The 12469-nt window shown below is 38.6% G+C and overlaps 1 protein-coding gene across 1 annotated transcript; it reads left to right on the top strand.

The window, feature by feature from the left end:
• The first annotated feature begins 1145 nt into the window (after positions 1–1145).
• LOC120629430 lies at positions 1146–6482 on the top strand. Its single transcript, XM_039898372.1, has 3 exons — positions 1146–1785; positions 2275–2667; positions 2938–6482. Exons 1-3 carry the CDS (start codon positions 1146–1148, stop codon positions 6480–6482), a joined length of 4578 nt encoding a protein of 1525 aa, XP_039754306.1.
• The last annotated feature ends 5987 nt before the right edge of the window (positions 6483–12469 follow it).

Raw genomic sequence — 12469 nt, 5'->3', positions numbered from 1 at the left:
AGTTATAATTAAGTCTTAAATAATAATTTAAAATTTCATTGGTGTTCCTATTCTCCCATATCCAACCTAAAACAGCACTGAACGATTCTCCGTGAAGAGACTGGCGCCCTCATACGCCTCAAAAACACTAGAACGCAGAGCTGTCACTTAAATTAACGGAAGCAAACGATTAAGACGTTTGCGGACGACTTGCTTTCCGATTGCGAAAAGTAACGGGCAATACGAGTTTACTGGCTGCCTGAAAATAAGCCATAAAATATCATAATATACCTTAGAAGTTTCAATGAGATCCTTTTAAGCATAATTCCTATATTTATGTGTGTGCCGAAATATAACATAAGTGGTGGTGTTCGAGAAGAGAGGACTTCGTGAGGAATATTTGGATCAACGGACGGCGTGCTCCTACCCATGAAAAATAAGGTCAAGTAAGTGCTGTCTTCCTTGTGCTCTGATTCCTTGTATCTTTCTTTTGTACACCAATTTACCGCAAAAAATACAGTCCACTCATTCGAAATAAAAATCTTAAATAACTTAATATAACTTGGCGCATACATATTTATTTGGTTCCGTCGAGACGGATATTTACAGCATTTCCTTCATATTAACGTATTGAAGCATTAGTTTCCTTGTTAGAATACTTCTATAGGCTCTAATAATTGAAATAATATAATTTTAAATAAAATAGGTCATTGCGTCATCTATTTTCTTTGTCTTAATACTGGCATAAGCGGCATTATAGCATTGAGCTAGCTATTTCCCCAGTTAGACATACTAATTATCTACACATATTTATGTATATTTCGATAAATATTAGTGTATTTAAATTGAATTAACAATTAAAACAAATCTTAAAACTTGCAATTATTAATTATCGTAGTACCTTCGGTTGTGAAACATTTACTCAAGAGTCGTAAGACCTAGCATATAAGGTCGAGATTTGTCTATACGAACCTCTGGTCGATCGAACATTCGATATAACCCGACCACGCGTAATATCGAACGAAGCGCGCTTGCGCATATTATCCGCACTCCGCGCGACCTACTTAATTTACCAGTATATGATTGGCTATTAACCTATCATACTCACATAAAAATATAGGTATTTCGTGATTGTTAGATAATTGTCTCACTTACACTTTAGTAAAATGCCTCCTAAAGTAGATTCTAAAACTAGCGAAAGTGATAAGGAGATTCAGGATACTAAACTGTCTATCTTAATTGCTAAACGTGAAGCTATATTCGGTATCATGCAAAATGTCTTTGACTTATCTCGTGAACCCGATGTTCATACGAACGTTGAAAAAAGAGAACATTTTCTAGACGAATCTTCACAAATTGATTCATTGCGTTTAAAGTACGAGTCTATTGTAGACGATTATAATACACGTTTATTAAACTTAAATTCAGATGCAAAACCTGATTACAAAAGTCTATATGCTTTTGAGACTTTGTATAATAGGGTCAAACGAACTCATACAAAATGCTCAACTTTAAATACGACACCAGAAATACATAATGCGACCTCCGCGCTGCTAAAAGCCAAGCCGAAGCTAGCTCCCATATCGATATTAGAATTCGATGGTGACATTAAATCTTTTCAGATGTTTTATACGACCTTTAAGTCAGTAGTAGATAATAATCCATCACTCACAGATGCAGAAAAGCTATTTTATCTGTTACCGAAGCTGACAGGGAAGGCAAAAAGCGCAATCGCTGGAATTTCTCCGTGTGCTGAGAATTATCAGCTCATTTTACAAACACTCGTCAATAGGTTCGATGATAAGCGTATGTTGACTTCCGCGTACCTACATGAATTATTTCGCTATAAGGGTTTTCAGACTCCCTCTGCGACTAACTTTGAAGATTTCATAGACCGGTTCGCTGGCGCAGTAAGCGCTTTAAAAAACCTAAAGTTAGATAACCTAGCTGATCTTATCATACTACATATAGCTACACAAAGGGTCGATACTGAGAGTGTACGCGCGTTTGAAATTAAATGCGGTAAGAATATACCTACTTTCGACGACTTTGTGGAATTTATCACAACACGCGCGAAGGTGTTTGAGCGTACGAATACGAATGTCACAAACCCTTCTAATACACGTCATAATAAAAATATAAAACATTTGAATAACGGGACTTCTGGCAATGCGCCGAAGTATCAGGCCTATATAAGCACGGTTGATAAGCCTACGTCCAAGTGTCTATGTAGAAATATAACACATGCGCATTTATATAAATGTGTTGACTTTAATAAATTATTAACTCCTCAAGAACGTTTTAAGTGCGTCAAGGAGAAGAATGCCTGTGTGAACTGCCTGTCTATAAAACATAAAGTCGGGCAATGTGAAGTCTCCCCGCACTGTTCGTGTGGTCAGAAACATAACAAAAGGCTGCACTTTGACCAACGCGAGGAACATTCCCGCGCGCCTCAGTTGAATACCGTCATGCCGCCACCGAACGCACCTACCGTTACCGCGTCATCGCCCGTAGCGGATGATCGCGCCGACGTAGCACTGTGCGCTACGCGCGTAAGCCCGTCTACAAGCGCTACGCAGGTGTATAATAGCAATTTAATGAATCGTGTCGAAGACAAGCGAACTACTGTCTTATTGGCTACCGCACAAGTTGCTGTTTACGACTGTAATGGTGAACGGCAAGTTATACGTATATTGTTGGATTCTGCTTCGCAGGCCGATTTCCTCTCAAAAGAATGTTGTGATCGCTTGGGTTTGCAAACTAAATTCACAGAACGTACTATCGTGAAGGGGTTCGGTGGAATTGAGAAGGTTGTACAATCCAGCTCGGTTGACTTGACGTTTTATTCGCGTTTTGATGATAACGTTAGTTTTAATATCTCGCCACTTGTTGTTGATAAAGTGACAGACAAATTACCTACGGCTGTGATAGATACGGCAGTCCTATCACACCTTAAAGGTATTCCGCTTGCCGATGCGAGTTACGGCGTACCTGATAAAATTGATGCTTTAATAGGAGCTTCCCTATTTCCACATTTGCTTCTCCCCGACGACGTCCATACGTCACGTCGCGACCCGTCGGTGCCCGTTGCATTGCGCACGGTGTTAGGTCTGGTGTTCATGGGCAATGCGCCTACGATACCTACTATAAATACTCATACGGCCTTGACATGTTGTTTCGTTCAAGAGCCTCCTGCTATTGACTCTTTAGTCAAGCGTTTCTGGGAACTTGAAGAACTTCCTTCCGCTTCCATTCAGAATCCTGATGATAATGAATGCGAAGACTTCTACACTTCGACTACTGTCCGAGATCCCGATACGGGCAGATACGTTGTCGGCCTGCCATTTAAAGAGGATCTATATTCCCTAGGGAATTCTTTGGACATAGCTAAGAAACGTTTCATCTGCCTCGAAAGAAAGCTTGAAGCTTCGAATAAATTGAGGTCGGCATATGATGACGTCATAAAAGGTTATCTCGCGAAAGATTATATTTCTCCCGCGCCTTCATATGATTCTAAAGATCCTGTTCCGATTTACGTGATGCCACACACGGGGATTTTACGTGAAGACAAACTCTCGACGAGACTGAGATTAGTCGTCGATGCTTCTTGTCGTTCTAGTTCTGGAAAGGCACTGAACCATCTGCTACATTCCGGTCAAAATTTACAGGGAGATCTTTTTAAAATAATTTTGAATTTTCGTCTGCATGCAGTGGCAATGACAGCCGACTGCCGAGAACAGTTTCTACAAATCGTTATGCGCGAAGCTGATCGTCGCTATCAATGCTTCTTATACCGCTTTAATCCACAAGACCCTCTTGTGCTATACCAGTTCAATCGAGTCTGTTTCGGTCTCACTTCCAGTCCCTTCCATGCACTGCGCACGGTAAGACAGCTGGTGAATGACGACGGCGCAAAATATCCACGAGCGAATAGCATTGTGCTACCCGCGCTTTATATGGATGACGTAGCTTTCTCGCTTCCAAGCGAACTAGAGGCAGTCACTGTGTCGCTGCAGATGATCGATCTTTTTAAGGGTGCACAGTGGGAATTAGTTAAGTGGAACAGCAATTCTCGCGAGGTCTTAGATAACCTTCCTGCGTCCCACAAACTTCCGACTGAAGTGGAGTTTGACAAAACCATGCACCATAAAATACTTGGTCTGCATTGGTATACTGGAAATGACGCTTTCTATTTTAAAATTTCTGTGCCCGACGATGTGACATGCACTAAGCGCTCCATCTTGTCGACTGTTGCCCGTCTGTGGGACATAATGGGCTTCGTTGCTCCCACAGTCGTGTATGCCAAAATATTAATTAAAATGCTTTGGCAATTAAATCTTGATTGGGACACTGTAGCTCCACCACACATCATTAAGATGTGGAGACAGTTTTGCGATGAGTTGCCAGCTCTAAATAAGCTACACATACCGCGTCATGTGGGCGTGACAACAGACTGTGAGGTCACTCTCCTGGGACTATCAGATGCTAGTCTCGCAGCCTATGGTGCTGTCGTTTATTTACACGTTAGCTCCCCTACTGGTAACACTGTGCGTCTTGCTTGTGCGAAAAGTAAAGTTTCGCCGACGAAACCTCATTCAATTGCTCGTCTCGAACTATTAGGTGGCGTCCTACTGTCGAAATTGCTTCGTACAGTACATGACACTTACTCTGAGCGTATCCCAATCAAGGCTACATATGCATTTCTCGATTCCAAAGTCGCCCTATATTGGATAAAAAGTTCACCGCATAGATGGCAGACTTTTGTCGCGAATCGCGTTGTACAGATAACTGAGAATATCTCACCAGACAACTTTTATCATTGCCCTGGCACTGAGAACTCTGCTGATATTCTATCGAGAGGTGTAACTCCTGAGAAGCTTCTCTCACACCCTCTGTGGCTGCATGGTCCACCATGGGCATCAATGCATCCGTCTCAGTGGCCACTCAAAACTCTAGAGGGAGAGTCTATTGAAGACGTACCCGAGAAGAAGGTTCTTATACACACTGTGTGTAAACCTATACTCCCGAACGACTTACACGAGCTTGCTCTCCGTTTTTCTTCGTGGAGCAAACTTCTACGTATAATTGTATACATTTGTAGATTTGCTAAATTACTGCCTCGTCGCGGCACTAGTGCAGTTACCGCTGACGACTTAAATTTCGCAGAGAATAGAATGCTTCGCGCTCTGCAAAATCAGCATTTTGCTGAAGAATATTCTCTTATTAAAAATAATAAAACATGTTCACCGGCATTTAATCGCCTAAGACCATTTATTGATGATGGACTTATCCGCGTTGGTGGTCGTCTCGCCAACTCTGGACTTAGCTTTGAAAAAATACATCCGGTTATATTGCCTCGCAATGGCCACGTGGTAAATATAATCATTGATTATTACCACATTAAACATTTACATGCTGGACCCGAACTCCTAATGGCCCTGCTTCGTCAGAGGTACTGGATTCTGTCGGCACGCCGTATTGTCAGGCAAAGAGTACATATGTGCAATACTTGCTTTAGATTTAAACCGCGTCCAACCATTCCGCTGATGGCGGATCTTCCTGATATACGTACACGTCCAGCGTTGAAAGCCTTTAGTTTCACCGGCTGCGATTATGCAGGCCCTATACCATACGTTCCTGTACGTCGCCGTGGCGTACACAGTGAGAAAGCTTATATTGTGCTGTTCACGTGTCTCACTACGAGATCTACGCACATTGAGGTTGCTACCTCACTCAGCACCCCCAGTTTCCTCGCCGGGTTTAAAAGATTCCTATCACGTCGTGGTCCTGTTCAGGTGCTGCATAGCGACAATGCTAAAAACTTCCAGGGTGCTGCTTCTTACCTTCGGGACCTCTATAAACTTCTAAGAGAAGAATATTACCCGAAGCTAGAGCAGGAATGCGCTGAAAATCGCATAACTTGGAAATTCATCTGTCCCAATTCCCCACACTTTGGAGGTTCATGGGAAAGTATGATCAAGGTGACTAAGACGATCCTGTTCAAGGTCATAGGGCAACAGCTCCTTTCTTATGAGGAACTTTGCACTGTGCTCATTCAGGTCGAATGTCTTCTCAATTCGCGTCCGCTAACAATACTAAGCTCTGACCCTGCCGAACCTTCGGCTCTTACTCCAAGTCACTTCCTACATACTGCGCCTCTATTCTCCTTGCCTGCGCCTGATGTCAATCCAGACAAAATTAACTTGGTTGACAGGTACTCGTTAATAGATAAAATGGTCCAATCGTTTTGGAATCGTTGGAGGATGGAATATTTGCACGGATTGCAAGTTCGTTTGAAATGGAATACGCCTTCCGTACCTATTACGCCGGGAACTGTCGTCGTAGTTATAAATGACAACGTACCGCCTCTGGCTTGGCCTCTAGCAGTAGTAGAGAAAGTGCATCCCTCGAAAGACGGCGTCATACGCGTAGCGACCGTTAAAATTTCCGGGAGAACTTACGTCCGTCCGGTCGTTCGCTTATGCCCTCTTCCGACGCAATAAGCGTAACAATTATAGTTTCATAATTTAGTACTAAGTAGCTCATACGTTAAGACTTTATTCTCTTTTATAATAATTCTACAAATAATTAATATTTTTTAATATACTTTCGTAAATATACACATACTTATATGAAATACGCCCATGCGCAATACGCGTTCTTAAAAGAGGCAATTCTACCTCATACCTTATGAGAGCTTTTCTTAAAGGTGACCCTTTAAGGGCGGGTGGATGGTTGCGCCAAGTTATAATTAAGTCTTAAATAATAATTTAAAATTTCATTGGTGTTCCTATTCTCCCATATCCAACCTAAAACAGCACTGAACGATTCTCCGTGAAGAGACTGGCGCCCTCATACGCCTCAAAAACACTAGAACGCAGAGCTGTCACTTAAATTAACGGAAGCAAACGATTAAGACGTTTGCGGACGACTTGCTTTCCGATTGCGAAAAGTAACGGGCAATACGAGTTTACTGGCTGCCTGAAAATAAGCCATAAAATATCATAATATACCTTAGAAGTTTCAATGAGATCCTTTTAAGCATAATTCCTATATTTATGTGTGTGCCGAAATATAACATAAGTGGTGGTGTTCGAGAAGAGAGGACTTCGTGAGGAATATTTGGATCAACGGACGGCGTGCTCCTACCCATGAAAAATAAGGTCAAGTAAGTGCTGTCTTCCTTGTGCTCTGATTCCTTGTATCTTTCTTTTGTACACCAATTTACCGCAAAAAATACAGTCCACTCATTCGAAATAAAAATCTTAAATAACTTAATATAACTTGGCGCATACACAGACTATAATCTATCTCTGTGCTAAAGTTCCTCCAGATCCGTTCAGCCTTTCTAATGTGATAGAGTTACAAACATCCATCCAAACTATCACGTTTTTAATATAAGGTAGTATAGTTTACTGCAAAATAATATTGGTTAGAAATATAACGAGATTCCTTCCGCCGTTTAGTTCTATTGAAAAATAAATATAGATACAGTTTAACGTTTATTATTTTTCCTTTGAGACAGGAGCGTTTCCAGCGAGGAATTAGTTAATGGAAGCAATGTCCCGTACCCTTAGTACCAAATTTGCTTTCACGCAATCGGGGAGTAGTTTTCGAGTATTGAAATACTTGGACATCAGCATAAAATATATTTGTGGTATAATAATTATAATATTAGAATTTATAACATGTAGTTTGTTTTGCAATATTTTAGGTACAGCATTTTTATTGCCGCACCGACCCGTTCCTTGTTAAAACTTACAAAGGTTGCCTGGGAGAGATCGCTTTAGCGATAAGACCGCCTTTGCATCCAAACAATTTTTTTTTTTTTAATCTATTGTGTTATTTTTGTGTTTTGGTTTTTGTGTGTGCAATAAAGAATTTAATAATAAATGGATCAATTATATGAATGGATAATAATAACCTGTAAATTTTTACTTGTCCTTTGATAGGTTGTCTTTTAGAGTTTGCTTTTTAGCCGTAATTTAGGGCCGTATACTGTACCAATATTGGCAAATTTTTAGTCTTGTTAAACTTTTAGTATGTTTTGGTCTACAATAAATAAACAGTGTTTAAGTTAAAATTTGCCTGCAATTCTTCAGGGCTAAGGGTTTTGGCGGAACAATTGTAACGAAGTAACAATCAGATGTACGTGATAGAAGAATCTAATACGAGTAAAATATACGGCCCATTTTACATTGTTGGTTTAGAGTTTGATATGCGAAAATGACTCCCCGATTGCGAACCGGAAAATCTTGTACTAAGGCAACCTGTCCCCAGTGAGCGAGATACATTTTTAAAGTTTACTCAACTAATGAATTGGACGGTTGAAGGACGTTTTATATATTATGCATAAAATGTTATGAGAATTAAAGGTGAATAGAATGAGAATTATAGGATTCTTAAAAGTAAACTATGTTGGTCACAAAATTAGTCGAAAATAAACTTTATTAGAATTATTTTATTTTTTGAAATTTTGTAACTGTAGTTTCATATTTATTTAAATTTTAATATTGTGTTTCGTTATTTTGTATTATTTGCAATTTTAATTTGATTTAAGTTAGTATTGATTTAAGATCGTAGTCTGTACATATTTGCTTATCTTCACAGTGTTTTTTTTTAAATTTTTGTATTTTTTTTCATATGGATAAAAAGCCTAAGTCCTAGTTCAACCCATGAATTACCTATGCAAAAACTTTTGTCAATACATTATTCTGTTCCAATAAAAATCACAGGACCAATAACCAACATCGGTTTCGCTTTCAATTTAGAAGAAACACGATACATACCACGATAATATTTTTGGATTTGTCGATATTTCGAACCCAGTTTCATGGATTATGATGAACAATATATGAGTAATGTTATGTGAAATGCAAATAAATTGAAATTGAATATTAATAGGTGCTTGCTGGGATTTGAACTCAATCTCTTGAGAGTGAAGCCGAAGTCTTAACTGTGTCGTAAGTAAAATTAGTAAATGAGAGAGAGTAAATAGGAAAAGTAATCTGTTTGGCGTCAATCAGAAATACGTGATCCATTAGAGGACCTCGTTGGAGGCGCAAACAGTTTGGGGATAGCGTCAGATAAACAAAATAGAGGAACCCTATATAAACGAAAACGTTCAATGGGTGAAAAGTGGAGGCGACTCTAAAACCTCGCCTGCGTTTTGAATCTTTATAGCTTTCGTTTTTTTAATTGAAAGGGTGTAGTTAATATCTTTAAAGTCTCTAGTGGAATTTTCTTCCCACGCTTACTTGTTCGATCGCGTAAAACACTGACGTAACTATATGGTGTTCTTTGAGCGTCACTAGTTAACATTCACGCGATCGAATTAATCTTTATATCACTTCATCTATAATAGTAATATATTAAATTACATTCACAGAATTCCGAACATGCAGAAACCGTGTATACGACTAATATTGCAGCATCAAAACCACTCCACTTTAGTAGTTTTCCCTTAGATATGGTTAGACACTTCATTAGTGGACAGTAATTATTTTACCTCCGATGTTCTAAATTTTTACCATTAAATGGGAAAATGAGAAAAAGTTTGTGAGCTAGCAACATTCCGCGGGTGTGAAGTGAGAAGTGCGCGGGACGTTTTCACTGTTTTTGGACACTATGCAATAATTTCTGAATGAGGGTTCTGTGTGTTCTATATTCTGTGATTGCATTATTCTAGAACCGCTAAACGAAATTTCGTCACCATCATTAATATCAAAAGATTACCGGCCCCCTGTAAGACCCAGGTTTTCTCCGAAAATGAGAAGGGTTAAGGCTGGAGTCTACCACGCTTGTGTGTCGCTTGGTAGTGTTTACACGCCTTTGAAAAAGTAATGGAGAACTCTCAGGCTTTCCTTCACCTTAAAAGCAAGTGATATTTAAATTTTTTAAGCGACGTAGTGTTTGAAAAACAGCGTTATCGATTCGAAGTAAAAGAATAAAAGAGACGAATGTGCCATGCCAGAAAACCCTTGCCGACAAAGCCATCTGTATGTGCATGAAAAAAAATTCTGGCATATCGGACGGTTGAAAAATACCAACCAGGTGGTGGGGGAATGAAATTTGTTTCTGCTACTCTTTGTACGATCAGAGTTCAGGGAAGATGGTATCAGTATAAACTTCTCAGAAGTGTCTTCCATTATAACATTATGTTTACAGTAGATGGTACATAGGAATTATCACCTTTACGTGTTATCTATAACGTAGTTACTTGACTCATGGATTTATAATCATTTTGCGCCGTGTGGTGACAGAATTGCAGAACAGAATACAGATGTCACCTCGCATATTTCTTCTTCCCGCGATGTCGTACGAGGCGACTGAGAGAATTTCACGGAAAACGGGAAGAAGCGTACTCGCTAGCGTGTTATTACTACCATCTACTGTGATCACCAGTCTACCCAGCGTGGCTGTTATGGCCAAATCATGAATGAATGAATGAATATACTTTTATTGCACACCACAAAAAGTACATAGAAAAAAAGAAAAGTATAACAAAATATACAACAGTATACAATTTGGCGTACTCATCGCTTCACAGCGATTTCTTCCGTACAGAAAATAATTAAGTGGTGCATATATACATATATCCATAAAATAAATATTTCATTTCTTAAATATATACATATAATATATAAAAAAACAATATTTGTAAAGATGAATAAATAAATAAGTAACTACAATTATATAGATCATATTTAAAAATGATTTTTACTTAAAAATTATATAAAAGATTAATTATGAAACATAATAAATAAATAAAACAAATAATTATCCTCAAATAAAAATAATAAAAAATGAAAAACGAGAAGAAGGGAGCAGTGAACTAGGTATCCCGGGTCATCAGTTGGTTGAGACAAAAAGTGATCTTTCATAAGTTTTTTAAAGATTTGGACAGATTTTGCCTTTCTAATAGCCAGAGGCAAGGCATTCCAAATCATCGTGTTGGGAGAGGCCTTTAGTCGAGCTGTGGACTGTTATAGTCTGTTTATGATAACGATCATCATTTTCATCAGAGGAATCATTTGTTTGGAATTATCGTCTGGCTATCGTTTTCCCTATCATCTTAGGTATGCTTCAAATCAAGAGTGAATATCCATGTTTTATGTAAGTTCAAATTCAAAAGTGTTTTATTCATGAAGACTTATCACAGGCACTTATGAAGCGTTCACATTTAACATGTTAACACTAATGTTAGGTTATGGTGATAACTGCATTCGTTAACTTAAAACTAAAGCTAGGAGAGTTCAAAATTCACCCTGGTCTAAGAAGAGCCCACATCAAACTGAGCCAGATTTTTTGTTATCACCATCTCACAGTTGAGTTAATGTTTAGCTGTAAAGTTAGGGCAATTCATACCCAAGCTTATATATAAAATGAGTTTCAGCTTATTACTGTCATCATTTACTCCAACCTGATTAAGATGAATTAATTTGATGATTCATTCAACTCATTTTTTCATTTTATAACATTGATATCAAGAATCAGTCTATAGCTTTATACCGATCACAGAACATAGTACATTCGCCTTTTATAGGTTAAAGCTATTAAGGTTTAAATTACTTAGATTACGTATAAATCAACCTAATTTCTACTCGGTTAAATAAATTAAAATAGAACCTCTATTTATTCAGTAAGATGGATTCGTTTCACGTTTGGTTAAAGATATCTACGCTCTATAATAACTACAGAGAGGAGAAAGCAAATCCAAGTCAGAAATAAGGAGAGTCATATTTTGATTTTGTCCACCTAAAATTCGAAACGGACTGATTATGTGGGACTTACACCCACTAAAAACTGTGTGTCCGTCAACAGACCTACAAGTGAGAGTATTCTACCGCACTCTAAGCTTTTGACCCCCAATGCATAGCAGGTCCCATCATCCATGGCCTGGTCACTGCCGAATCCTCAAGGCCTTCACAGGCCTGTCAATAACCGGGTGACAAACTTCCCCTTAAACTCGCCACCTGCAGGCCTGACTACATTCTAACCTAAAAACAGAGTTTTATAATAAAAACATGTCTATTAGCCTCTGCAGTCTGTAGTTGGATCTCCTTAACGTTTTACATATTTGATGGAATGATAATAAACTCGAAGTATGCTACGAAGAGTGAGACAAAAACTACTTTGAAAGGAAAATTGAGAATAAATCTTCACGGAGCATAAGTTGCTCGAGATTAAGAGAGAGATATTGTCAAAATATGCGCAGGGTTATCAGCAGGCATTGTCATATATCACCGTTAACGTATTATTTTAAGTCACAACTATAAAAGAAGAAGGATCAAAAGCATTTTTCTCTTTTAAAAGATTAGCTTTAAAAGAATAAGATGGAATGAAAATCAATTTCCCAGTCAATATAAAAAGTTGTCTAAAAGAATATAATCAAAAGTTTCATAACTGTTCAGCCGACACAAATTGATTTATCTTCCTCTTTCCTTAATAATTTCCGTCTGGGGCGTTCTTCGGAGAAGTCTCTGGGAAA

Source organism: Pararge aegeria, chromosome 14 (assembly GCF_905163445.1).
Source record: "Pararge aegeria chromosome 14, ilParAegt1.1, whole genome shotgun sequence".
In the NCBI taxonomy this organism is placed as follows: Eukaryota; Metazoa; Arthropoda; class Insecta; order Lepidoptera; family Nymphalidae; genus Pararge; species Pararge aegeria.
The sequence above is the reverse complement of the archived record's forward strand: the minus strand, read 5'-3'. Positions and strand labels throughout refer to the sequence as shown.

What these genes read in the sequence shown, in the direction of transcription:
- LOC120629430 (XM_039898372.1), top strand. Translation starts at nt 1,146, where the DNA reads ATGCCTCCTAAAGTAGATTCTAAAACTAGCGAAAGTGATAAGGAGATT. An exon ending in CAATAGGTTCGATGATAAGC is followed by an intron (nt 1,786 to 2,274) that starts GTATGTTGACTT and finishes TAACTCCTCAAG; the next exon opens with AACGTTTTAAGTGCGTCAAG. An exon ending in TGGTGAACGGCAAGTTATAC is followed by an intron (nt 2,668 to 2,937) that starts GTATATTGTTGG and finishes CACACCTTAAAG; the next exon opens with GTATTCCGCTTGCCGATGCG.